Below are 27034 nucleotides of genomic sequence, written 5' to 3' on the forward strand. Positions count from 1 at the left end.
TAATACATTAGACAATAATTATTACTATAGCACATGAACTCAAAAATCTCGGTGGCTTAACACATCAAAGGTTTATTTCTTGCTGACATTTCATGTCTACTGTGGGTCAGTGGGGTGGGGAGTGGTTTCCACAGTAGGTATCCAGGCTAGTGCCCATCTGGAATACGTGATCTCTGAGGGTGCTGCAGCACAGGGAGAAAGAGGGGAAGGATACACACTGGCCCTTAAGTCTCCTAGACTACAAATGACATATGTCACTTCTGCTCATGTCCATCATGTACTTTTATCCTACCTGTGTGGGAGTCCTAGTAAAGCAGGGGAGCACATGGAATATTTAGCCAGGACTAGTCTTCTCTGCTGTGATTAGAAACCTTTTCTTGAAAGGGGTCTGATCCTGTGCAATGTTTGTGGAAATAAGAGAAGAAATTTTTCCTGTGGCTTTTCCTTGAAAATTCAACCATGACTCAATTTGGAGGATTCTATGTAGACATGGTCTCAAAGATTTTATCTGTAACAATCTTTCTTTACATTGTTTTCTCATTATTTTCTTTTGGTTAACTCAGAATTTTGACTTATGTACCTGGAAGAATGAAGGTCTTAAATTGGAAAAGATTTCCTACCGGTGGGAAAACAGCATGTCGCCAATAGGGATTTATATTTCCCCTTGCAGAACTGCAGGGCATCCCTCCGAAATCCTCACAAGATAAGGAAAAGCTGGAACTGAGAAGTGAGGAGAAATAAGAAGGAAGTCCTCATAACAGTTACTGGTTAATTCTTGCTGTGTTACCGAACCATCCCAAAACTTTTCCGCCATGTTGTTTTCAGCACCACAAGAAATCGAACCAGTCCAAATTCAAGAGATGGGGAAAATAAACTCGCACTTTCGATGGAAAGAGAGGCAAAGTCACAATGCAAAGGGGTGTGCACAGTAATGGAATTACTGGGGGCATTTTGCACACAATCTACTCCAGTTCCCCTGTGCCCCTCAGGCCTGAATCAAATTTAATTTGTTTTGGTGCAGGTAATTTTCCCACAAAGGAGTCAATAGAATAGAGGCAGAAATTACACTCACTCACAAGGAGAAAACTTAATTTTGCCTTTTGCCTTACAAGTGTACTTTTTCTCTCTAGTTCTTTTAAGTCCCAGAATAGGGCAAATAGGGCAAACGAATCTAAGAAAGTTCCATCTGACTTATCCAAAGAGGAAGAATTCCCTTCAGATAGATTTTAGTATTTGCTGGTGTGTTAACAGTGTCACAGCCAAATAGGAAGTTACATAATTTGCAGGGCACAGTATCAAGGAAAAAATGTGGGCATATTGATCAAATATAAGAATTTCAAGATGATGACAGCAGACCATTAAACCAAGCATGGGGTCTTCTAAGTGTGGGATCCTGGAGCGGAGTTCAGCCCATTGTTACTAAAACAAGCATATATATGAATGGGTTGATCATGTAATTTCCCCTCCTCATGCACAACTCAAGAAGAAAGTTCGTGAGATTCTTTTCAATACCTTCACTCCCCACCCTCCTACCCCACCCCACCTCCCCAAGGAGAATGTAACTGAAAGTATAAAATGACTGCCTTCCATTCCCCCAATTGAGAATGTTTGGTTGAGAATCATTTGGTTGAGAACTAAATTGAGTCTTTCCTTACTAGAAGTAATTTCTTGACTAAGGCAATATGTCTTCATGCACATAATGGATATAGATCTGCATAATCTAAATTGTTAGATTTGAAATCTAACAATGTGAAGTGCTGACTTTATTTTGAAAGAGATACTCAAAAATTTCCCTTAAGTTAGGAAAATATTTCTTTTCCAACTTATGTGCTTGAATGGTACTGTCCCTGAGAATTAATTTGTCACTGGGTGCTATAGACGCGAGTTTCAGTGTGTGTGTGTGTGTGTGTGTGTGTGTGTGTGTGTGTGTGTGTACAACTTCCTTCTGGGCAATAGAGAGAATTTAAAAGGACATCTGCCCCTCACACTGCCAGGGAGATACCAAGGCAGACCAGACTCTGAATGCCCAACTCCACCAGCCTCTACTGCAGGCTGCTGGTTTCGTGGGCATGCAGACCTCGCAGCCGCATGAGGCCTCATGCTTAAGGGGCTCCATCCCTGGGATCTCATTGTTCCTCTTCTGCTGTGATACTGTGGATCCAAACACCCCTGAACACCCCCAAGCTCACCCAAATGTGTCTTCAGGTGTTTGCATGTCAAAGAAATTACGTCTGTTCCAAGGAGGTCACTGAGGGATTATTCTACATCAGTATGCACCACTCTACTCTCAATCCCATGATACAGTGATTTGAAAACTGGTGGTAAAAACATTAGCACAATTGAATCATATCTTCCACTACCTTCCATTTTAAAATCAGATATTAATTAAAACAGAAAAAAAAAGTGTTTCATTCCAGGGTTAATAACCACACTTTAATACATTAACAAACATATGATATATTTAAATTAGAACAATTCTTTGATAAGACAATCATACCCAAGCTAAGATACAAGGTGCCACCATACTAAAATTCCAAAGTGATAATGTTAATATTTGATAATTACTTTTCTTATTGGCACAAAACCAATGAACAGGGATGTGTTACTCTTGCACTCTAAGAGTACCTCTAGCTCAGGAAAACTACAGTACAATTTTTTTTTTTTACTAAAAAGCAGTTTTAATACTTTATATTTAACACCTAATTATATTTAATGAGGTTACCCTATAATAATAAAAAGCATTTCAATGCACATTATTCATGAGGGCATTACAAATTTGTTAGAGATAATAAAACAGACACATTTAAAAGTCTCTAGCCACAGAGAGAACTTACTTTAACAAACACGCAAAGTCTTCTCTTTTGAACAAAGGACTTTTTTTAAAAAATGCCATCTTAGTGACTTTGGGATTACATACAGTAATGGTTTATTTCCCATGGGTCTCTGGAAGTGAACCAAAAATGAAGAAGAAAGGAAAATAGGCCCCTGGGTTATTAAAATAAGTCAAAAAATATTTTATCAAAATTTGATAACTTTACAAAACTAATCAAAATATTTTCTTCTACTTTACACAGAGTTGTATCTTGATTATCTTATTTCTGAATCCATAATAGACTCAAATCTGGTCTAAATTACAAAGAAGGCACGAAATTTATTTTATTGTGTTTTATATTACACCCAAGTACAGTTAAAGCAGAAGAGAATAAGCACAGTAGTAACCCTTGCAGAGGACCCTGTTTCAGTAATATCTTCTTTGATACAACACTCCCTTACTAATAAGGTCTGCACTGAACCCTTGCTTTGTGTAAGAAGAATTAGCCATACTCAGTTAAGGTCTATATATAGGGTAACATTTTTAAGGTTTCTAAGTTTGTTAAATGCAACTCCACAACCTCATGAAGAGTTTTTTTGTTTTTTTTAATCTTCCATTTTCTACAGCTTTGGACTCCCCTGATTCCTGGGGTGTGACCAGGGCCTCTGTATCAGTAAAATACGAAGTTCATTTTCTTTAGTCCAGGTATCACCAGCTATTAGCAATTTCTGAAATGGAAGAAAGCTGGAGTGATATGTATAAAGGCACTGAAGAGAGACCTTAAGAGTCTACCCTTGAGGAGGAGGAGGTCTTAAAATAGCTTATATTCTACACACCTCAAGGTGAGAGGGCAGTGGTGATAACTTTCAGTCCTTCCAGTTTTTGGAATAGAGCCACTTAAGGTGGTGAAGTGACTAGTGAGGTCTTTGCAGAGAGGGTGCAATTTATCGTTTTTTTATGAAGTGATCATTATAATGACAAGTGCACTTGCGGCATAGTGGATTTCCTGAACAAGAGTCATCTTAATTTCAAACAGGATATTAGCTGCTCTTTTCTAAACCATACTAGTATTTTGTAATAATATCAAAAATATAGAGATAATTACAGTTGCCAAAATTAAAAAGTTAATTCATTATTTGAAGGATATTATTCTTTTAAAATATAATATGTGAATAATTTTTGTAAGAATCAGTATTTTTGACCACTCTAAAAAACCTAAAATGGAGAATTTCTCATTTTTTCTAAATCAACAAAAGGGTATATGGGAATAATAATTTAGAGATACATTAGATATACTATAGTCAAAAACAATTAAAATGCACAAAACAATAGTACACTTAAAATGAAAATTGATATTTCACTTCTTCCCTGGGTGTTCTCACACTCACCTTTACTCTATCTTATGCATATTTTAATATGAAATATACACTAGGCAGATGCAATAGAAATTTTTGATGTTTCAAAGCTTTAGAATTATTTTACTGCTTTATCGGTACTGCAAGAAATTCTGCAATAATGTTGGCAGCTGGAGCTGTGGGATAAGGTGCAGTCGTGGTCTTCCTATGTAGTTTCTGATACAGAGTCGGCAGAGTTGGCAAAGGGAGCTTGGGGTGGCTACAAAAGACATGAAAGTATTAGTTAATTTACATCAGAATGGATTTTTATATGTTGTAAGATACAGCAAATAAAACCATAAGAAACTACAGTGCTTTGCAGTAGATGAGGACAGTAGGACCACTAAACTAGGAAAATTTTTATAAGCATTTATATTTTCTTTACTTATAAGATCTTATTATAACTGAGGTATATGCCATATGCATTCTTTAAAACATAGTTTTCATGCTTATGAAATTATTGTTGCATATAAAGCCTCAGAAACAAATTCTGCTTTTTGAAAGATATAAATTTAAAAAATGTTATGCACTAACGGAGAAATTTTTTTATTTTTTTCTCTCAAATTAGGTCTACTCTTTAAGCCAAAGTTAATTTTATTATTGTGTCTGGACCAGGTTTCAGAAATTGTCTTATAACAAAAGTCTTCAGTGTGGAAATATTTCCTGATTATGTTTCTACAACACGTTATAGAAGGTGGATGCTCCTATAAAATGGAGTATGTTTCCAAATATTTATTAGCAGATATTAAACAGTATTCCACACTATGTGTTCTCAAAAACTAAATATATTAACTTAACCAAAGGAATATAAAGTTTAGGTAAGTAAAAGAAAATTAAGATCTTCATGATATCTTTTTTATAGATAGAAACTAAGTTAAAAAGTGTTTACCTTCACAAAATATATTCCAAATGTTGTGCCATTATTATTTCATATGCCAACAAAAGGTCTTTAAATTTGATATTTCAGGTAAATGTATTTTTGTGGTTTTAAATTCCCTCTTGTAGTCTTCTTACCTTCATGTTGAAGCAATAATCTTTCCACCAAACTGCTAGAGACAGCTACATCTACAGGTCGCAGGAGCTCTGTATTTTTGGCATTGATATCTGCTCCAAATTCTAGCAGTAAGTTTACAATTTCCAGACAGGGCTGCTGAGCAGCAGCATGTAATGGTGTATCCCAATATTTGCCTTTCTGTACATCAGCGCCTACATGTAAATATGGAATGATGATGAATACAAACAAAATTATTAAATGATTCACTTACCTCAGCGCAGATTCACTGACCTCAGACACAAAGGGAAACTCAACTCTATCTGTAATGATTTATTTCTATATACATATACATACATATTATCTTAAAACTTGGTACATTTGGATGGAGAGTGCATGTGTTTTTAATATTTTCTAATATTTTTCTGTGTGCTTTAAAGATAAAAGTAATAATTTTTAAAAATTGTAAACAGTTCCAAAAGTAATCATACTAACTAGTATTATAAATACTAGTACAATTCGGTTGACTCGTGTCTATTTTCATCATGATTGATAGCTCTTAGGATTATTCAAGAGCCTATCACTTTAATCCTTTTCATTAGTTTTAAGGCAATAGAACTCTTTTGTTTCTTGGAAAACTCATGATTCTAGACATGTGAGCTCTTTAGGTAAAATGTATATAGATTTTCCTGTCACTTCTCACTCATGTAGTTTGTTAATAAATACATAAACACACTGAGCCTCCTAAATGGAAAGGCACATTATATTTCTACATACAAAATCAATTTTTAAAAAATGCCTATATTGAAAAAAAAGCCTTTAAATGTTAAATTACCTATTGCATAGTTGTTTTATTTTAGTGCAAGCCCTGGTACATGGTTGTCATTGAATGCATATGTGATGAATAAATGCAGTTTAATATTGTAAAGAATAACAATCCAGTACATAAATGGTTACACCACCAAGAAATGTCTAGCACTAAAAGTGCATAAGTCCTTTCAACTCTGTTTTCTGATACTATCAGTGAAACTAATGTTTATAAGAAGCAGTACATTCTAAGAATCCCTTATGGCCCTCCTGCTACTTTTGAGTTTCAATAAATGTAATCATTTTCAATATTTTTAAAGCAAATGTAAAATGTTTAGTGGAAAACTTATATTGATAACAAAATCTCCATAGAGAAAGCATAAACTCTGTTGGTTATATCAATTGTATGGGAGAGAAGAACCTGAGAATAACAATCAATCCACAATTACTAACAGCAGTTTTTCCTTTTTTTTTTTTTTTTTTTTTTTCCCACTATAAAATATTTGGTGGAAAGAATAACATAACATTCTTAGTAAGGTGAAGAAATGATTAAGAATAAACTCTTCTGGTTATACAAATTTATGGGAGAACATAGCCAGAAAATAACAAGGTGCTAACAATTATTAGCAGAATTCATGTTTAAGAGTCCTACATGCTATAATGGGAATGAAATAGTAGATGGAGACACTGCTTGCCAGAAATGTATAATTTAGCTAAGAAAATATGAGTAACACATAAAGGAGTTACTAAAAATATATGTCAGTGTATATCAGAGACCAAATGATTGTGATAAACAATAAAAAGCACAGAAATTAATTTATTCTTTTTACATATATTTTATGCACTGTGTTAGAGGAAAGAGATGATGGGGAAAAAGAGATAATCCATAACCTAAAAGAGCTCCCAGCCTAATATTGGGAGAGACTGCTGAAGCTGAACCTTGAGGAACTAGTTCATTTCAAGTAGGTAGAAAAGGGCATTATGTCTTTTCAGGTAAGTGGGACAGAGATTACAGTCTGAGAAAGTATATGAACTCTTACGGTTGGTAGAGAATAAAGTTATCTAAGCAGTGACTATCCCTAAAATTTCTTTTGAATGTTTTCTTCACAGATATATACATTTTTGGCAACATTATATTCAACCTTAAAGATCTTAATTTTATGCCTTTAGGTTTTGAAACTTTGAGGTGAACTGGAGTTATCAAGAATGACGTTCTTTTTGTTGGTTGTATACTTATATGTGAGAATGCTTAAAATAAGAACTTTTTTGCAATGAGATACAATTTTAAAAGAAGCTTATGTAAAGAAATAAATATGGGAGTTCCGGTCAGGATGGCAGAGTAGCTAAATGCTGTACTTACCTCGTCTCATGACCGCATCAAAATTACAACTAAACTACAGAACAGCCATCATTGTGAATCACCCAAAGTCTAGCTTAACAGAAGTCCTACAAATAAGGATACACAGAGGACAAGTCAAGATTAGTAGGAGGGGGAGAGACATGAAATGGGCCAGCCCAAAACCTCCATGTGGTGGTTGAGAACTGGGAGGGATATCTCAGCTATGGAGGTTCCCCTGGAGGAGTGAGGGGTCCCAGCCTCACACCAGGCTCCCCAGCCCAGGGTTCCCGTGCCAAGAAGAGAAATCCCCACAACTCTGGCTCTGAAAACCAGTGGAGATTGTGGCTGAGTGAGATTGAGTCATAGGCATTCCTCTTAAAGGACTGTGCACAGATTTACTCACTGACAGACTCACTGGCTCTGAGCTCTGATGCTGTAGCAGCTGATGGAAAGGTGCCAGGGACATAAGGCAAGAAAATGAATTGTCTGGCTTCAAGACAAGGGCAGGAGGAGCAGCTTTTTCCAAGACAGAAGTGTTGGCAGAAGCCATAGTTCCTTTGCTGAGCCTGCCCCTGACCACCATATCTGAGTTTCCATCAACCTGGTTAACACTGTTTGCCCGGCCCTGGTGAATCCCTGAGACCCTACCCCACCCAACATGTGGGTCTACCAAAGCCACTTCCAGTGGCTGTTCCATACAAATGGCTTGTCATGCTGTGGACTTTTCTAAAATCTTTCAAAGGTCACAAACTCCAAACAAGGAACATCTGGCCTCTCTGTGCCCCATACCTCTTGCTAAGCAGCCCCAAGCCTGGCACTGGCAGCAGCTAGTCTTGGTTAACAGCTTACCTTCTCTCAGGCACCTTAAAGCCAAGCAAAAGTGGCAACCATTTTTTGTAGCCAATCTTTTGTAGCTCATACCAAGTGGCCCCAGGCAAGGCAGAGGCAGCAGCTGAACTTGGCCTGCAACAGAGCCCCTCCCAAGAGGCCCCAGAACCAACACAACTGGTGATCATCTTCAGACCACACCAGAGCACCATCCAAGTACCTCCATAAAATGACACACTAAAAAGGCAGACTTGGCAGGCCCCAGAGCCTTGCTAAAGTGAATCCTGCTCCATAAGGTGAGCTCCTGTAGAACAGTTCTTCCACTATAATTATGGCCAGTCCTCACAACCAATCAGCCTGAGAATCAATTCTTCCCAAGATGAATCCAAAGAGGTCCACACCAAGTCACATCATAATTAAAATGCCAAAGGTTAAAGAAAAAGAGAGAATCTTAAAAGCAGCAAGATAAAAGCAGTTAGTTACTTACAAGGGAGCTCTCATAAGACTGACAGCTGATTTCTCAGCAGAAACTTTGCAGGTCAGAAGCAACTGGCACAAAATATTCAAAGTGATGAAATGCGAGGACCTACAACCAAAATTACCCAGCAAAGCTATCATTTAGAATCGAAGGACAGATAAACAGCTTCCCATACAAGAAAAAGCTAAAGGAGTTCATTACCACCAAACCAGTATTACAACAAATGTTGAAGGGACTTGTTTAAGAAGAAAAAGATAAAAAATATAAATAATAAAATGGCAATAACTACATATCTATCAGCAATTACTGTAAATGTAAATAGATTAAATGCTTCAATCAAAAGTCATAAATTGGCTGAATGTACAAGAAATAAAACCCTTACAGATGCTGCCTACAAGAGACTCATTTCAGCTCACACAGCCTGTGACACACACAGACTGAAACTAAAGGGATGGAAAAAAATATATTTAATAAAAATAAAAACAAAAAGTAAAAGCTGGAGTAGTAATACTTACACCAGACAAAATAAACTTTAAAATAAAGGCTTATAACAAGAGACAAAAAAGATCCAGTAATTCTACTTCTGGACATTTATCTGAAGAAAGTCAAAGCATTACTTCAAAAGGTCATGTGCAGCCATATGTTCATTGCAGCATTATTTACAATAGCAACGATAAGGAGGCAACCAGGTTGTTCATTAAGGGATGAATGGAGAATGAAGAGGTGGTACATATCTACAGTGGAATATTACTCAGCCATAAAAAAGAATGAAATCTTGCCATCTACAACAACATGGATGGACCTAGAGGGTGTTGTACAGAGTGGAGTAATTCAGTCAGAGAAAGACAGAAGTCATATGATTTCACTTATATGTGGAATTTAAGGAACAGGATAAATGAACAATCAAAACAAAAACAAGCCAATAGATACAGAGAGCATTTTGATGGTTGCTGGTGAGGAGAGTTGGGAGGATGGAAGAAGGTGGAGAAGATTAAGAGATGCAATTTGGTAGTTATAAAAATGGAGATGGGGATGTCGAGTATAGCATGGGTGATATAGTCAGTAGTATTATAATAACTATCTATGCTGTCAGATGGGTATCTATGTCGTCCTATGGGTATTGGATTTTTCAGGGTGAGCACTTCATAAGTTATATGAATGTCTAATCACCATTTGTACACCTGAGACTGATATAATATTGTATATCAACTGTAAATAAAAATTAAAAATATTTTTTAAAATAAATATGGAGCTGCATAATTGCTTGTGTGTATGGACAGAATGGAAGGTGTTTTAAAGAAAATTACCAGCGTAAAGAAGCTTCCGGATGCAATGGAATTGCTGTGACATACAAGCTACATACAGAGGAGTTCCCAAATGAGGAATGTCTTGGTCAACATCTATGCCCCAGGATATCAGTATTTCTAGACATTCATGGTGACCTGCCAACACAAAGTAAAAATGAATTTACTTTTCCTTAATGCCCATTCCCCCAGACACACACCTCATTCCAATGCTTCTCTCTGCAGTGTTATTCATTGACAGATCAATGGAGCACTGCATGTTGCTGAAGGAACATTCTCCCCTTGTCACTTAATTCCGTAACTATTACCTTTGCTGGCAGCCTCATGTGTGGGAGAAGGAAGACATGACTCCAGCTGGGGTTTGGCACCATATTCCAAAAGAAGTTCTGTGCAGCTTGCACTGCCTTGTGAGCAAGCATTGAATAATGGAGTCACGCCATCTATTGTGATTGCATTTACCTAAACCAAACCAAAATCTAAGAGTGAGATTTACAGAGTCATATGTGGTTAACTATTAAGCATTTTTAAAAGTTATGTGATGTGCTCACAGAAATAATTGGGAAAATGTGTGCCATAAACATGACACAGTATATTTAACTCAGACATGTCAATAAGGAAAGCTTTAGAATTTCAAGAGATAAACGGAAAGAGTATGTGGTAGATAATTCACAGAGTGGGCATGCAACTAAAAATCATGAAACAAATGCATACTCAAGATTCAATTACACAAAAACTAATTCAATGGCTAGGTACTGTTCAATTACGAAAATAGTCAACAAATGTAACGATGATGAAAGTTGTGACAAAGGCACTTTGCTGGTGTCAAGTTTAAGCTGGAAATTACATTTCTAAGAACTTAGCCAAAGAAAATCATCCAAAAGATAGGCAAAATAGATGTTCATCTGTTTCTATTTAGAATCATGAAATCAGGAAATAGCCTAAATAATGTTCCATATTGTGCAGCATGCTACCCATTTTTACAGTGTTTGGAAATCCTTCTTAGAGTGCAATGAGAATGCTGCGGGCAATTTGAGAGCTTTAGTTTTATTCTGCTGTCTTTAAAAACTATTAAGAAGGAAAGAAAAGAAAAATGAGACCTCTGCTCAATTCACTTAGTCAGTAGATCTGAAAAAGTTGAGTAAAAGTATTAAAAGTATTTTTAATAGGTACTTACATTAGCTCCAGCTTCCAGAAGAGTTTTGGCACATGCCACATGATCTTCAAGGCAGGCTTCATGCAATGGGGTGACATGGTCTATGGTGACTGCATTTACATTATAACCCTAAATATGACCGGAATAATTTTGAAAGGTGAGCAGATAGTTATATAAAATCATTTCTACAATTGTCATTAGAGAGTGACAGAAAAGTTGAAGGAATCTCAGGCAATTCAGGAAAGGCCAGTTTGATTGCCATAGAGTCAATCAGTTGTCAAGATTCCTGATCCCCATTATTGTAACACCATCACATCTAAACCCAATATTACCTTAAATAGTTAGTCCAATAGATTCTGAATGTATTATTTAAATTTTGCTGTCTTAGCTTTTTTATCTTTATGAATTGTTTCGTTTTCTATTGTTTTATTTGTTTGTTTTGTAGAAATAAAGACTCTTTATAGATTGGATTACTTGTTTTGTTTTTTGATTGGGGCTATAAAATTACATGTTAGCCCATACTGGAGAAAAAAAATCCTAATTGTAATAAGCTGCTTTGTGAATTTTTGTCACTAAATAGGTCTGACTAGGTTCTCCATGCTAGTGGTTAGGAGCTCTGACTGTGGCGTCAGTTAGACATGAGTTGGAAGCTTTGCTCCATAATACAGTCATTGTTTTAATTAGGATGAGTACACTAACCTCCAAAATTTAGCATTATCATGAAGATTAAATGAGATGATGCATGAAAAGCAATGATTATTACAGTGCCCAGCACATAGGAAACATCTGATGTTATTATTCAATCACAACTAAACACTTTCCGAATTTTTATTCCAATTAAACTAATGATATCAGACTAAAATAATTAAATATTATTAGGATATGAGATTCTTTTCCATCTTGCTATTTTTAGTAATTCTATTGACAATCATACTAAACATTCTAAAAGGAAGATTTTCAGGGTCAAATCCCTATAACATATTGCAGATTGCCATGATCTGTAATTCCAGAATGGACACGAAGACTCTTAAAATGAAGGCAAGAAAATGATCACCCTAAATCTTTGTTATTAGCAAGTGGCAATTTTTAAGATCTCTTAAATTATCCTTTCAAAGATTTTGAATTGGCTAGCCAGCAGTCAGACTTGAGAACTAATTCCTAACTGCCATGCACTAGAGTGACCAGATGACAGAAGCATCTGGAAGGTCAAGATTCCCTTCGAGAAGCTTTGGGGCAGCCTCTGACTCTTCCTGGCTGGCCTGTCAGTGGATATGTGATACACATTGTGAAATATCCTAAGACTGCTCTCCTTTCAAAGAACTGCATGACCCTTTCAGGGGGTTACCCTTTAGGCATTACTTTTTGCAGTGTTTTTTTTTTGTTTGTTTGTTTTTTGTTTTTTCATCAAGTGATGAGCAAACAAAACAGTCGCATGATTATCACGGAAGTGGAAGGCCCTAAGGGAGCATCTCGTCCTAAGTCCTCACAGATGAAAAAAATGGACTCTCAGGTAAGTTGTGATTCACGTCCAGTGCCAACCTGGAATCTAGGTCCTGAGCCCAGGGCAGGGCTGTGTAATTGGGCAACACTACCCTTCCTTCCATCATAGCCATCAGAGAAAATTATTTTCTCTTCAATACTGGGAAACACTTAGGGCAGTGGCTTCCTGATCTGGGTGTACATTTGAATCATGTTGGAAAATTTTTAAAATGCACAGGCGAAGCCAGAGCACTTTCTATTTCAATAAAGAATCTGTGTTTTTCATTTTTCCTCTGGTGAGTCTGATGAGCAGGAAGGTGTAGAAATGATATTATAGCTTTCATAGGCAATTTCCCGTAACATATTACAGATTACCATAATATTGAAAAGATTGTCTAGGCATCTGGTCTGATTACACCTTTTTGGATATTTTATGGCTGAACTAAGTTTGCAATAAGCTGTACACATTGTACAGAATCAATCATTTTTAAGATGCTTAATAAATAATACATAAATCCAATTACTTCTTGCTTAAATATGTCTATCAGTGAACAAATATACTGTACGAGAAATTTGAAATACTAAGACATAGGATTATAACAAAATATTTATGAAGAAGTTTCAAAGATAAATGAGAAAGAAACTACAGACTTGACTGTCATGTGAGTTAAAATAAAAAGACTAACAAAATTTATGAGGCAATTTTATGGTTTTTGAGTTGATTACTTTTGATGACTAATATCCTATGCTCGTGATGGGGCCTATTTTAAGCAAATGTAGTATTTTACCTGGGATAATAATGTTCTCAGAGCAAGAAGGCGACCTTGACTTGCTGCTTCATGTAGTGGTGAGCGATCTGCCCAGGAACCTGCCAGAAAAGAAAGAAAACAAACATCTCTGAGTCCAAGTAAACCCTATTCGGCAGGATCAATTCCTGTGAGACATAAATTACTCAGATTCAGTATTCACAAGGTTACCAAGACATGTACACCCTACAGCAGGAAATTTGATTCTTATCTAAAGGATTCAGATTGGCAGTTCCCAGATTCAGGGGCTATAGTTCACATTCGGGAATTGACCTATCCCAGACTTACTGCACCCTTGGAATTATCCTACAAAGAAGAGGAAGATTAAGGTCACTAAACAAACAAACAAAATCCTGCCTCTGTTTCATGGTTTTTCAGACAGTACCCAGAAAAAAATATTTTTTGCACTTTTAGCAGGAAAGGTAGCTGGAACACTCACCTTTCCACACTCCCCACGTACCCTGCTATTTCTCTGCTCTCTGCACCCCAACTTCCCTGCCCTGGTGTGACTGGGCTGCAACATGTTGCCAAGGAGGATGAGTAGCTGAGCCCCAAGTCCTGAAATTTGGAACCAGTCAAATGAGCCCTAGAAAGAATGTGTCACAGATTGGGAGGGTAGACAGTCATCGGTGTTTGAAAGGCTGCTGATAATGCCAAGTGGTCATCTAGTGGTTGGCAGATAGTGGCACTGAAACTCTCCAACCCTGTGCCCTGGGTGGGAAAACACTGACATATCATGCCCCCAAGTCCTCCTGTCCTGACATGCCTTTTGCACCCCTCCCATTAGAAAAATCAGTATTTTCCCATTTTCCCTTTTCCTTCTCTCCCCAGCCCCTCTAGGCACCTAGCCAAGAGGATGTACCCAGAGGTACACCCTCCCTTCCCATCTCTCCTCACCTTGTGGTCCACCCAGGTGGTTTTATAAGATACTGGGTTGGTACACAGTGATTCTCTTGAACTCAAACAGGACCTATTTAGTGGACATGTCATTAGCTGATAAATTATTTCAATGTTGACTAGAGAGAAAAATCTTCCCAATGTAATGGGGTCATGTTTGCTAATATCTGTCTCCTTGTCTACTGACTCTTCCCCCATTTTTGGATCCATAGGATGTAAATAAATAAAAATTATTTTTAAAAATCTGCTATTCAATTCTAGTGCAATTTAAATAAAGTCACTTAGCTGTTAGTCAGAAATAGGAATTTTGTGAAAAAGCATGTCGAAAGCCTGTTTGTGTCAGGAAAATGATTAGAAACATAGCAGTGTGTTACACTTTCGAAACCACCAAATTATTCCTACATTTTATAACTTTGAAAAAGTCTACACATACACCTGTGCTGCTTCTATAGTACAGTCGTACAGTAGAACCTTGCCACAACATGAGTGAGGTCCAAATAATTCCACTGGCTAAAATGTGAGACACATATCACAGTTAATGAAATGACCATGTGAACCTGGTATAGAAAGCAGAAGTCAACTACCAATCATCAGTCTTTTTATAAACAATGATATTATGGGATTTTATTGAAAATACAATTCCTAAGGGAAATGGGGAAGAGACTTCTACTTACTGGTACTGATTTACAAGTAATAATAATAATAATAGCTAATGTTGAATAGTGTTTATTATGTGCTAAGGATTGTATACAGTATCTCATTTAGTTCTCACAACTCTTTGGGGTATACACAATTATTTCTATTTTAACATTGATGAAATGAGAGCTAGAACAAATGAAATCATTTAGAGAGAATCACGTAGTCTAACACTAGAGCTGATACTCCTAGTTATGACACTACACTGCCTTTGATTTGCCTTGCCATCTAGCACTATTTCTTGCTCATCCAAAAAAATGAGTAAGCCAAACATCCAATTATCTGAGATTTCAACTGAAAGAAGAGTTACTATCATTAGCTTTTGTGTATTATTTCTTACCAGTATGCAACACTCTTATTATATACATTAAAACCAGAATTGAAATATTGCGCACCAATAAATATTTGTTGATAGGACAAAATTTGGTGGCAAAATAATAATTAAAGAAATTGGAACATTATGTTCTTCTTACATAAAATGCAAAAGTCATCATTGTTAACATTATTAGTTTGGGGAACAACTATGTTTCGAGTTCCAGCTTTGAAGATGAAATTTGATGCTTTACAAATCATACATGTCCGTTTGTTTTATCATTAAAATAAGCAACTTGATTGCAGAGTGAAACTCTGGGGGAATTCAGAAAATATGTCAATTTTCACTGTGAAATTTAAATAAGAAAATAACAAAATTATAATATTCACTTTCAAAACAGATTGTATATGTGAAACCACTATGTTCAGTTTAATCAGCAAAGCAACAATAAATGATTGAGGTTTTCAGTAATCAATGATTAAATTGTTTGACTTTAAATCACAGTTTATAATATGGACAAATGGTCTTGTGTTTCCTCCTGTCCAATGGCTTAGTAAGTTCATTATCCTTATGTATAAAAGCTGTCTGCTGAATTATGTGATGCCCATACCTGTTAGCACTACCTGTTCTTCCATCATCACTAGCTAACGGCAATTAACCAAAGGATGGGGTTGGGAAAAGCCTGGAGAAATGGCCTTTGGGATGCATTCTGGACTCATTTCTTTCTAGTATGTTATGAAAACCTTTAAGGGGCACAAAGCTAACAATATTTGCAACTATGGGGAACTCAATATTGCTCTTTTGCATACTAATGTACTTGTCCATCAAAATGAATGTATTAGCCTTCTGAACCATTGCAGCATTGCTTGCTGGTGTTCACAAAAGAGAAAATAAAAAAGAGAGGGAAAAGGGGTCATTTACAAAACAGGCTACACAAGAGCCAAAATAAAGAAATGAAATATTCGAATTTGCCCCCTATATCCCAACCCACAGTATTTCCCCTAGACTGTCACATAGCTTTTTGTCCCCACTCTCATTTTTTTTTTTGAATCACTAAGACTTAAGTCCACCAGGGTGGGGAGAAAAAGAGCTGAAGCCAGATTTTATGTGGTTGCATTTATTTGCTATTAATATGCCCTCCATTGGCATGGAAAAGGAGTTAAACGTCACAAAAATCTGCTGGAAAGTGTGGACACGTGGTCAGTGACAAAACCACTGAAATTATACCATTTGGGGAAAGGGATCTTGTCCCCTCAGGCAGGGACAAAGGCTTAGAAGAAAGAGTGCACTGGCCAGTTATGTCCTGGGCTGAGGGCTCACTGCATAGGACCCCTGCTGCCTGTCATTAATCCCTCAGGCAGTGGGCAGGTGGGAACAGGAGGAGGAGGATTTAAGACCAGGTGAGGTCTAGAGCCCAGAAGCTCCCAGAGGAAAAAGACTGAGGGGCCAGGCAGGCCTGGAAAGTGGCCTTCATGCAGTCATCTAAACATGAGAACCAGTTTCCTCATCAAATGGGAAAAGCACTACGTATGGTTAGGATTGAGGAATGAGTACCTGCTGGTAAATGCACAATAAATAATACCTAGTATTCTTTACTAAACATAAACTGGTAAACAGGAGATTTTACTACGAATTCTAGGGATCAATCCAAAACTAGGGAAAAACTCAAGCCATCTATTGACTGAAATGATTTTCAGTGCTATCGGTTTAATTAAATAAACTATATAAAGCAATTGCATGACTCATACGGTATTTAAGCCAACAATCAACTGCTGCTACATTTTTCTTTCCTAATCAGCTATAAGAAATAAAGATATATCAATCTATTAAAAGAGCAATTTAGTAGTACATACATACTACTCAATGAAAAAAACGATTTTTGTTTGAATTCTGCTTACTTAACTTCCCAGGATCCCCACCAAATTTGCTTCCTTGTAATTCCTTAGAAGAACTTCTGTAATTAATCTGGTAACATGTGAGAGTCAAAGGATACTATATCATGCTCCAATTTCTGTTTTGAACTAAATCTTAACTCCTCCCTATTTCTCCTCTCCAAAATCTGAAATTTAGCAACTGCACATTTCTAGTCAAATGCCTTCAAAATTAAATATCTTACCTTTCAATACAAATATTCTTTATATTAGGAAGATTTGTAAGCTTTCTCAAGACCAAACAAAATATAAATATCTTTGCATACAACAATTCAGTAACTTTACAATCTTGTTAGACTTTAATTCGGTATGTAAGATTTTTTAAAAATGTTAATTTAACTCTTTAGGATGAATTACTCAGTATGAAAATTATTTTACAAAATATATGTAACTTTCATCATGCTAATCAAACGCTTACTGCTATGGTTTCTGTATAGCTACACAGAAGGTGACTCTGACTATATTTAGAAACAACATTAGTTCCCAGACATCTGGTATATAATTTACAGGGAGAAAGCCTGCCCTGCTTTGTAAACACTACATTGCTAGAGCAAAAACATTCACGTTCTTAGACACACAGTTTGGTAAGGGTCTATATCATACCTAAATCACCATCTCCCCACGGCACTTCAAGCCAGCCACTGTTGAGGTAAATCCGACTCATATTTCTTTTTGATCAGCATTAAAAAAATCGCATGTCATTTGCTAGGTCTATTCGGCCATTTTAAGGAGCTCTAAGCTCCTTGTAGCATGACCTTTCACCTCCAAAAAAGAAAAACAGGTTTTGAAAACCTGATTTATTTTCAAAATTTCCTTTGCTTTTTATCATTCCTCTATATTTGAGAAATTGCTGATCCTAACTTTATTTTTTTCTCCTCATAGTGTGTGTCCTGCAATGAAATAAAAGTATTACAATTAGATTTCTGCCCACGGCTATGATTAAAGTATTTTATTTTTTAGGAAGTCTTTGCTGTCTCCGCATCTTATTACCACCACAGGAGTGGGATGCAGACTCACTGGAGAGTTAATTTAGCAGTGATGCAGAGTTTGGGGCACACCCACTTTTCCTCAGAGGTATGAAAATAGGAAAGGCAGGACCCATTTCAAACACAGAGTAATAAGGACAGGTGAGAAGCCGTGATATCGTCATGTATGAATCTGAGTACAAAATGTCAATTCATTCGACAGCTCCTTCATTATAAAATATTAAATCAATAATCTTCTTCATAATGGAGGTAGCTTTATCATAAAGCCAACAAAACTTCAGTTTAGGACCCCTATTTGCACGGAAAACTTTCTAAGACTATCTGTAATTCCATGTTATTTTTCTTAAAGGCAATCCCCTATGGATAAGCTTCGGGCTCAACAACATCTAGCCCATCCCTACTCACAAGGTTACAAAACAATTATTCTTCTATTCTTTACTCTCCTTTTTATGAGATTAATAGCACCACATAAATTCTGGAAGATATGATTGACAGAGAAGGAAGGAATGTGTTGCCAAAACCAGTCTCTTTAAAGATTGACACTGCCTTTGTCTTTCCATTCTCATTATCTACCTGAAAATTCCCTCAAAATACTGCTAGTCCAGATCTGAAGCCAGCAGATTTACCTGTACCTTGGGAACTTCAGGTACATACACTGAATTACTTACTCTAATTGATCTCTTGTTCATGGTTTAGAGCCCTCCATTGTTTCATAAAAAAATAGTCTATGGGGCTGAATAGGAAAACAAAAACAAAAACAAAAAAACACAAAAAATGAAAACAGATAAGTGTAAAACTACGTGATTATCTCGAGGAAAAAAGAGTGAAGATAGTGGTTTTCCCCCATGAATACTCAAAATCAAGGGAGAAAGAGTTTTTAAGACACTCTTCAGACAACAGTGCTACTCTTGAGATGACTCAGTTGCCCTAATGACCCATTACTAATCTTTAGTGCTGTGGATAGAGCACGCCTGCCATCATCAGATAGACTGGAATTCCAATTGTAGCACAATTAAAAGATATGTGACCTTTGTTAGTTATTTAACCTCTTGAGCCTGTTTTCTCAACTGTAAAGAAAAGGATAATTCTTTTTTTTTTTAAAGATTTTTATTAAAAATATAGCTAACATACAATATTATATGAATTTCAGGGATACACCATAATTGTTCAACATTTATATACCTAAAGAAGTGATCACTATGATAAGTCCAGCAACCATCTGACACTTTACGACACTATCACAATATTATTGACTATATTCCATATGTTGTACATTACATCCCCATGACTTATTTGTTTTATACCCAGAAATTTGGACCTCTTATTGCCCTTTACCCCCACTCCTTTTTAAATGTTTCAATTACAGTTGACATTCAATATTATTTTATATTAATTTCAGGGGTACAGCACAGTAGTTAGACATTTATGTAATTTAAGAAGTGACCCCCCTGACTAAGCTAGTACCCACCTGGCATTATACATATTTATTACCATATTATTGACTATATTCCCTATGCTTTACTTTATATCCCCATGACTATTTTGTTACTGCCAATTTGTATTTGTATTTTTCACTTCTGTCTGGTTCTTTTTTATGGTTTCTATGTCCTTTTCTATGCTTGCTATTTCTTTGTTGAAGTTCTCACTAAGTTCCTTGATCATTCTTATAACCATTGTTTTGAAGTCTCTGGTAGGTTGCTTGCCTCCATTTCCTTTAGTTCCTTTTCCAGAGTTATCTCCTGTTCTTTCCTTTAGGATGTATTTCTTTGTTTTTTCATTTTGGCTGTCTCCCTGTGTTTGAGGCAGATCTATGTATGAGGCAGATCTGCTATGTCTCCCAGTCTGGGCTGGGTGGCCTTATATAGTAGGTCCCCTGTGGGGCCCTAGCACAGTCTCCCTGGTCACCTGCTCCTGTTGCTCTAAGAGTGTCCTTCGTGTGAGTTGTGTGTGCCTTCCTGTTATAGTTGAGCCTTGATTGCTATTGGCACATTATTGGATGGGACTGGCCATCAGGCTGACTGGCTGTGGGGTTTAGCCACATCTACAACTTATGGGCTATTATGCAGGGGGCTTACCCCACTGAGTAGGATTCGCCCCCAGGGAGCTCTGGTGCCTGTTGAGACTACCCTTTGTGTCTGACGTTTGTGGGGCTAATTGGGTGGTGCTCTGTTATGGTCTGAAGCCAACCTCCAAGTATGTTGGTTCTGGGCCTCTTGGGAGGGTCTCTGGTACAGGCTCAGGTCACCCACTGCCTGTGAGCATGTGGGGACTACCTGGTAGAAGCTACAAAGCAATCTAACAGTTTTTCGCTACCTGGGCTAAGCCTGGAGGCATGTGGGAGAGGCCATGCTGTGAACCAAGGATGGCTGCCACCAGTACTGGACCTGGGGTAGCTCCTCAAAAAGCCAGGACACTCCAACTTCTGCTGCCACCTGCTGGCTCCCTTAAAGTTCAGCCCTTGGTAAAGCCTCATGGGGTACACGAGTTGGGTAAGACATAGTCTCAGGGAGTCACTACAGTGGGAAGCGTTGTGGTCACCAGCTTAATGTAGTCTCTAGTTGGTGCCAGTGCTGAGCCTGGAGCTACTCAGCAAAAGTCTCAGAGCACACCGAGGCCAGTCGTCACCCACCTGGGTCCCATGGACTCAGATAGTTTTCCAAGAAAAACTGCGATGTGGACAGGGCTGGCTGGTCTTGGAGAAAGTGTCTCCAGCACTGGAGGAGTTGGGAGGGGCAGGGTCCCAGTGAGTTAGCAGGGTAGAACCCCAGAGCTCACCAGACCAATCAGATTCAGATTTGGTCATAAACGTAGGAGGCAGGCTCAACACATTAAAGATGGCGGCTGACGGCCGGCTGCTCAGGAGGAGGCGCCCTCACAGAGGAAATGGGACTGTCCTCCAGCCCTGGCCTCAAAGCCACATACCTCAGTCTGCTCCCTGTAGGCCTCTGATGCCTCTCAAATCACCATTCCGCCACTGGAGCCCAAGGTGAGTGCCTGCAAGTGAGTAGGTCCTTTAAGAGGAGGTCTGGGTTTCCCGCAGCCTTCCATCCCAGCAGGATGGTTGGAATCTCCACTGTTTTTCACAGGCAGATGTTGTGGGGACTTCTCTTCCCGGCACCAGTACTCTGGGTGGGGAATCCTGGAGTGGAGCTGAGGTTCTTCACTCCTCGGGGTGGGGGGAACCTCTGTGGGCAAGGTGTCCCTCCCAATTTTCATTGGCCACCCAGAGGTTTGGGACCGGCCCGTTTCATATCTCCACCCCTTCAGCCAGTCTCACTGTGGCTTCTTCTTTATATCCTTAATTATAAAATTTCTGTTCAGCCAGACTTCAGATAGTTTTCCAGGTTGATTGTACTATAATTTAGTTTTAATTCAGTGGGTTCATGGAAGGAAGCAGGCACACTCCACCATCTTGGGTCGCCGAAGAGAAGGATAATTCTATTTACAGCATAGGGTTGTGGTGAATGTGGAGCGCTTAGCATAGTACCAAACACATTTCAAATATGACAATAAAATCCACATTCCATTTTAAAAAATTACTTCCACATATCTGCCCATGAGCTTTTGAATATAGCTTTTAAAGAGAAGATAGACTAACTTGTTTTTAACACTACGAAGCCTTAGTTCATCTCATTCCTTTTGCCTATAAATCTGTAAGAGATACAAATAGCTAGGGAATGGTCAAAATTTAGGGACAATTATCACATCCATATGGATAACTCTCCAATCTATAGCTCTTACCTGGCCTCTCACATCAATTTTAGTGCCACATTTTAAAATTGAATTCTGGACACTAACCTAGATATTTAGCTGGCATCTCAATACATTTCTAAAATCAAACTCATCATCTTTCTCTCAAAACCAGATAGTCCTTTTTCCTTCCTTATTGTTTTAAACAGTATTACCATTCCCTATGCCACCTGACACCAATAATATAGTCTTAAAATTAAGCACAGTGATTTTCAAGGAAACTTCATGTGCATTGGCAATTTCATGTGCTTCTTTGCAAAGAGGCAGTTATTACTACTGGCCTAGGTTCTTCTTTGTCATCTTTTATTTTTCATGGGTCCACATCATCCCAAGTTCTGACCTTGTATCTATCTACACTCATTCTTGGGGATACCCCTTCTAGTCCCATAAATATAAATTATCCACATGTTGATTACCCCAAATTTATTTATATTTCCAGACCAGCTCTCTCCTCTGAATTCCAGACTTGTGTTTCCAGTTGGCTCTTTACTCCCCCACTTGGACATCCATATATACGAAAATAGGAAATTCAGCTTCACATGTCTGAAACTGAACACTCACTGTGACCCTTCTAAATCTCCCTCCTATCAGCACAGGGCACCTCCACTCATCCAGGTGCTTCAAGGCCAAAACCTTTGTGTAATTCCTAATTTCCCTCTATTTCTCACACCCCACACACAAACACCAGTAAATCCTTTTGCATCTACCATTCACATATACTCCAGACATTAACTACCATCTCATAACCTCCACTGCTGCTGCCCTCGACCAACCCACCATTACCCTCACCTGACTTATTGCAATAGCGTCCTGACTGGTCTGTGTGTTTCCACCCACGCCCTTCCAACAGTCTGTTCTAAACACAGGAAGCAGAATGACACTTCTTTTAAAATCAGAAGGAATCCAATGACTGTCCTTCTCAGTCAGAATAAAATCCAAAGTCCTTTTCATGACCCGCAAGAGTCTCCAGGCTCCTCTCAATCTCAGGTTCTGACTCGCCCCTCCTTTCATCTTCCTAGCTTGGCCACACTGGTCTCCTTGCTTTCCCTCAAACACACCACATATACTTTGCTGTTCATTCTACCTGCATTGCTTCTTCCTGAAATATCCACATGGTTTACTCTCTGACTTCTATTCTGCACCGAAATACTACCTTCTCAGAGAGCCCTTTCTTGACCACTTTATATGAAAAAGTCCTCCCTGTCTCTCCCCATCATCTTAATCAAGATGCAGCCATAGTATTCAGATTGCTTTTAACCTATTAATTTTCATTGATGGATATCATATGGTCATTGTTCCATGTCACAAAATACAATTCTATAACACTATAAATGACTACTTTAAAGTATATATTTCATTGCATATGTTTACCATTATTGATTTAGTTAATCCCCTTTTAAATAATGTTTAAGAGGCATTGTGTCTATCTGCTTAGCGTAAATTTTTAAATTTCAATATGCATCATCAAATTACCTCCAGCAAGACTGGGCCCATTTACATTCTCATTAACAGTGCTGGAAAAATTTGAAGCTAATCTAATGAAAGTTTGCTAAGGACTTTCCTTTTTTATCAAAGCTTCAGACATTTCTCTTTTATTTTCAATACATATAAGAAGAAGATTGTGTAAAATTGTATTTTCTTTACACAAAATTAGATTTTTAACATATCATTATAGCTTATTTTCAACTTCCTCTGGAGCCTGTCTTCATTAAAGTTGTGTGAGACTCATCTAGATGAATTAATCTACTTATTTTTAAACTTTTTTTTTTTTTTATCACTTCATCCATCCCTGTTATGTTGCTCATACCTGTGGTCAAGTGCATATTTAGGTAATTTACTCTTCACTTAAAAAAGGACAGAAAGCTCTTTATTCTAAGCTAGTTAATTGCCTGCATTCTTCCTGGGTTTTAAGGGCCACGAGACTATTTATTACTGTTTCCTAGCATCTAGCACAGTGCCCAGCACATAGTAAGTACTCAATAAACACTTGTTGAATTGTTAAATTGTTTTCTTTGCAGTTAACCATTTTTTTATCCATGCTAATTTGTTCTTTATTGATAATCTCATTGTTAAAAAGTAATTAAAAGGAAATGTAATTTGGGGTCAGGGGAAAGAATCAGGTTGCTTCCTCAAGCTTTTAAAGAAATGATAATATTTTATCCTATTTAGAAATATGCTTTGTATGTTTTAAAATTTTATAATTTATAAATAATATTCTTCACACTCCAACTATTAGGTAGTAAACAAAACTCTTACAGCTTTCTGGAGCCTGGGGGCGGGGGGTGTCCATTTTTATCTCTGAATCTTCATTTCCAACCTTTAAGTCTGTCATCGACCATATTGATGTTCTACTATAACTAATACGTATATTATTCTTTTTAAAAATAATTTCCTCATATAGCTCCTCTTCAGTACTACGTTCATTCTCCTTTACATGTTTCACATGTTTCTATTATAAAAATTAGAAACTTTGTGTCAAGCACTTTAAGAAAGTTGTCCTATTCATTTTCTTTCTTATATTACCCTCCTACTTTCTGGTCCAATTTAAATGATTCAAAATTTCCACATTTAATTGCATGTAAACAGTCTTTTCCTGCTTAATAGCATCTTTCCTTGTCTCCGTATCAACTTTGAAACACCTGCTGAAATGGAAAGGTGAGCAGCCCAGAGACTGAGTCACAAAACTGAGAATTCAGATGCATTTTCCACACTAAAAAGGGAAAATACGATGCGGTCTTTTGCTATGCCATACACTTACATTTCAGAATCTGCATTCTGGAAAGCACCCCCAATTTAAAGTTAGTATTTGCAAACATAGTCAATAGAGTTTAATTTACTTAAGGAGCCAACAGATTTGCAATGGCTGCTCTACTAACCTTGACTGATCAGAATACCCCAGCTAGCTTTTCGTTTAGAAGTACATTCTTCTATCCTCGCTAGCCTTCTTTTGGAGAGGGTCTGCGTAATGCAGTTCCTTTCAACAGCAGTATCTGCGGGCATAGTGTGCTTGATGTGTCTGTCTGCGACAACCGGGTGACATAACAGCAGTTCTCTAGCCACAAGAAATATCAGCGACTGGATGCTACTTTTTCCTTCCCTTCAGGCTTTCACAAAGATCCTGTGTGCTAACCGGAGAATGGCCTCGGCATTGAACTCTATTCAGATACATTTGGAGCGGGTTGGTAGGTGCAGTGTGGGGGATGGGCCAGAAAGGCAGTGGCATTTTCTATTTTTAAAGTGGAGACTCAGCAGCAGCCGGAAGTATTTAACTATTTGCGTGATAAAGAAAGCAAAAACGAGTAAAATTGCTTTTTCTAATTGGAAACAGAATAGAACCGAGAGCTCTATCTTTAAAATATAAAAGCATTTTTGAATTATTTAAAAAGCAATCGAGTATAAAATTGCCCATTGATAATAGCTACAGACAGAACTTTGCAGCCAGAAAGCTCAGTAGTGATCAGTGACTAGTCTTTTTCCTTCATCTTCTGCAATAAATAGTGTCTGTGCATTAGGGTCAGCTGGTAGCTGGCTCATATGTGCATCTTGTAAGGATCTAAGTTTAGAATTGGCTTTCGTACACATTCACAATTCTCTTATTTATATAGGTCCAGCTCACTATTGTGGTTTTTCTGAGGGCTTTTCTAGACCAAAAGACGTCAGCAGTCAATTTAAGTGCAGCTGATTTTTCACCCTAAAAGGCAGAGGAAAGAGTAGCTGGAGAGATGAGAGGAAAAAGCAAACATGTGCCTGGAATTTTTTGCTGGCACATAAAGTTGAATAAGGTACACTGTCCATGCCTGAGTGAAGAGCAATGACTGAAGCATGATAGGACTCTGAGGATTAACTGAGCTGCTGATCATGTTACATAGTATTTACATGAGATCTGCCTTGATGAAAAATGGTCACAGATTTTATTATTCATCTTTATTTTGTAATCACTATTTTTTTGGCTCTCCCTTTGTGGGTATATACAGAAAATTATTATTGAGGTACTGCCTTCATATAACAAGCTGGGTTGGAGAAAAAACATTTCATGAGTCAAATTATTTCCCATGCATTACCCTAGTAATATTTCCTGCCATGTCACATTGCCAATATTGGCCTCAAAGTTATCCCTGATGAATACCAAGAATACTTTTCTCTTATCTTGAATTAAGTTCTAATCCTACAAATGATGTGACCTGGGGCAAGTAGCTTTAAGATAGATCAGTTTCCTTTTCTATAAAAAGAGGAGCTAGGGTAAGGTCGCTGTTTTCTGCCTGTAACATTCTCTGATTCAGATTCTATGACTAACATACGAAGGGTAAGGTGGCATATGGGCTTTAGGTATGTTATGTTACCACAGCAGATGTCAGACACTCCCAGTAAAACTGGAGCTCAGCCCAGGCTATTTGTTTGGAGGGTACATTTGTAGATGAAGTTAGAAAAGACTGAAGGGTGGTCCGTGAAGGGGCCTGTTCAGTTCAGTATATGTACATGCGCTCCTTGTTCTCAGTCACTGGCTTTTTGTTCTCAGTTGGCACTCATAAAGGAGTGTCATTAGCTACACAAGCCACGCAGTAAAAATAAATACTAATTTCTTTATTTACGTTTTTTAAAATTTAAGTTTAGTTGACATATTGTACTGGTTATATTTTCAGGTGTGCAATCGAGTGATTTGACGTTTTTCTATCTTACAATGTATAAAATGCCCCACTAATTCTGGGAATCATCTGTCACAGAGCAAACGTATCACAATATGATCGACTGTATTCCCCTCAGAAGGGAGGGTATAGGGGATGAGTGAAAAAGGTGAAGAAAATACTGATTTTTGTTTGTAAAAGATATTTCAATTTTAATAAAGCTTTTGATTTTTTGGCTTTGCACTTTTCTTTTGTTACTGTAAAATAAATAGAGGATGCTTTAGTAAAGAATTGGGACAGTTTTTGTTCTTAAAGCAATTTTGGACACCTGGCATTATAATTACCTGTTTCTGTCTGCCTCCTCCACTAGGGTGTACACTCTGATTGCAGAGACTGAGTACATGCATTTGTGATTTCACAGGTCTATCACGGCACTTCTTCAGTGGTG

The 27034-nt window shown here is 37.5% G+C and overlaps 1 protein-coding gene across 3 annotated transcripts in view; it reads right to left on the reverse strand.

Annotated features, from left to right (window-relative positions):
• Nucleotides 1-2411: 2411 nt before the first annotated feature.
• Nucleotides 2412-27034, reverse strand: part of ASB5 (ankyrin repeat and SOCS box containing 5) — a 51834-nt gene continuing 27211 nt past the window's right edge. The window contains exons 1-7 of one of the 3 annotated variants that reach the window (XM_019749457.3): nt 17832-17954; nt 13374-13453; nt 11128-11235; nt 10262-10412; nt 9957-10091; nt 5221-5412; nt 2412-4426 (exon numbers count right to left, since the gene is read on the reverse strand). In XM_019749457.3, the coding sequence (XP_019605016.1) occupies nt 4299-4426; nt 5221-5412; nt 9957-10091; nt 10262-10412; nt 11128-11235; nt 13374-13453; nt 17832-17892 (855 nt within the window). In that variant the 5' untranslated portion in view covers nt 17893-17954 and the 3' untranslated portion in view covers nt 2412-4298. Of the gene's footprint in view, nt 4427-5220; nt 5413-9956; nt 10092-10261; nt 10413-11127; nt 11236-13373; nt 13454-17831; nt 17955-24840; nt 25136-27034 lie in introns of those variants that run through there. The other 2 variants (XM_019749456.3, XM_019749455.3) reach the window with 2 other exon arrangements.

The sequence above is a fragment of the Rhinolophus sinicus genome, chromosome 16 (assembly GCF_057876585.1).
Source record: "Rhinolophus sinicus isolate RSI-liver-muscle chromosome 16, RSI-T2T, whole genome shotgun sequence".
NCBI lineage: Eukaryota > Metazoa > Chordata > Mammalia > Chiroptera > Rhinolophidae > Rhinolophus > Rhinolophus sinicus.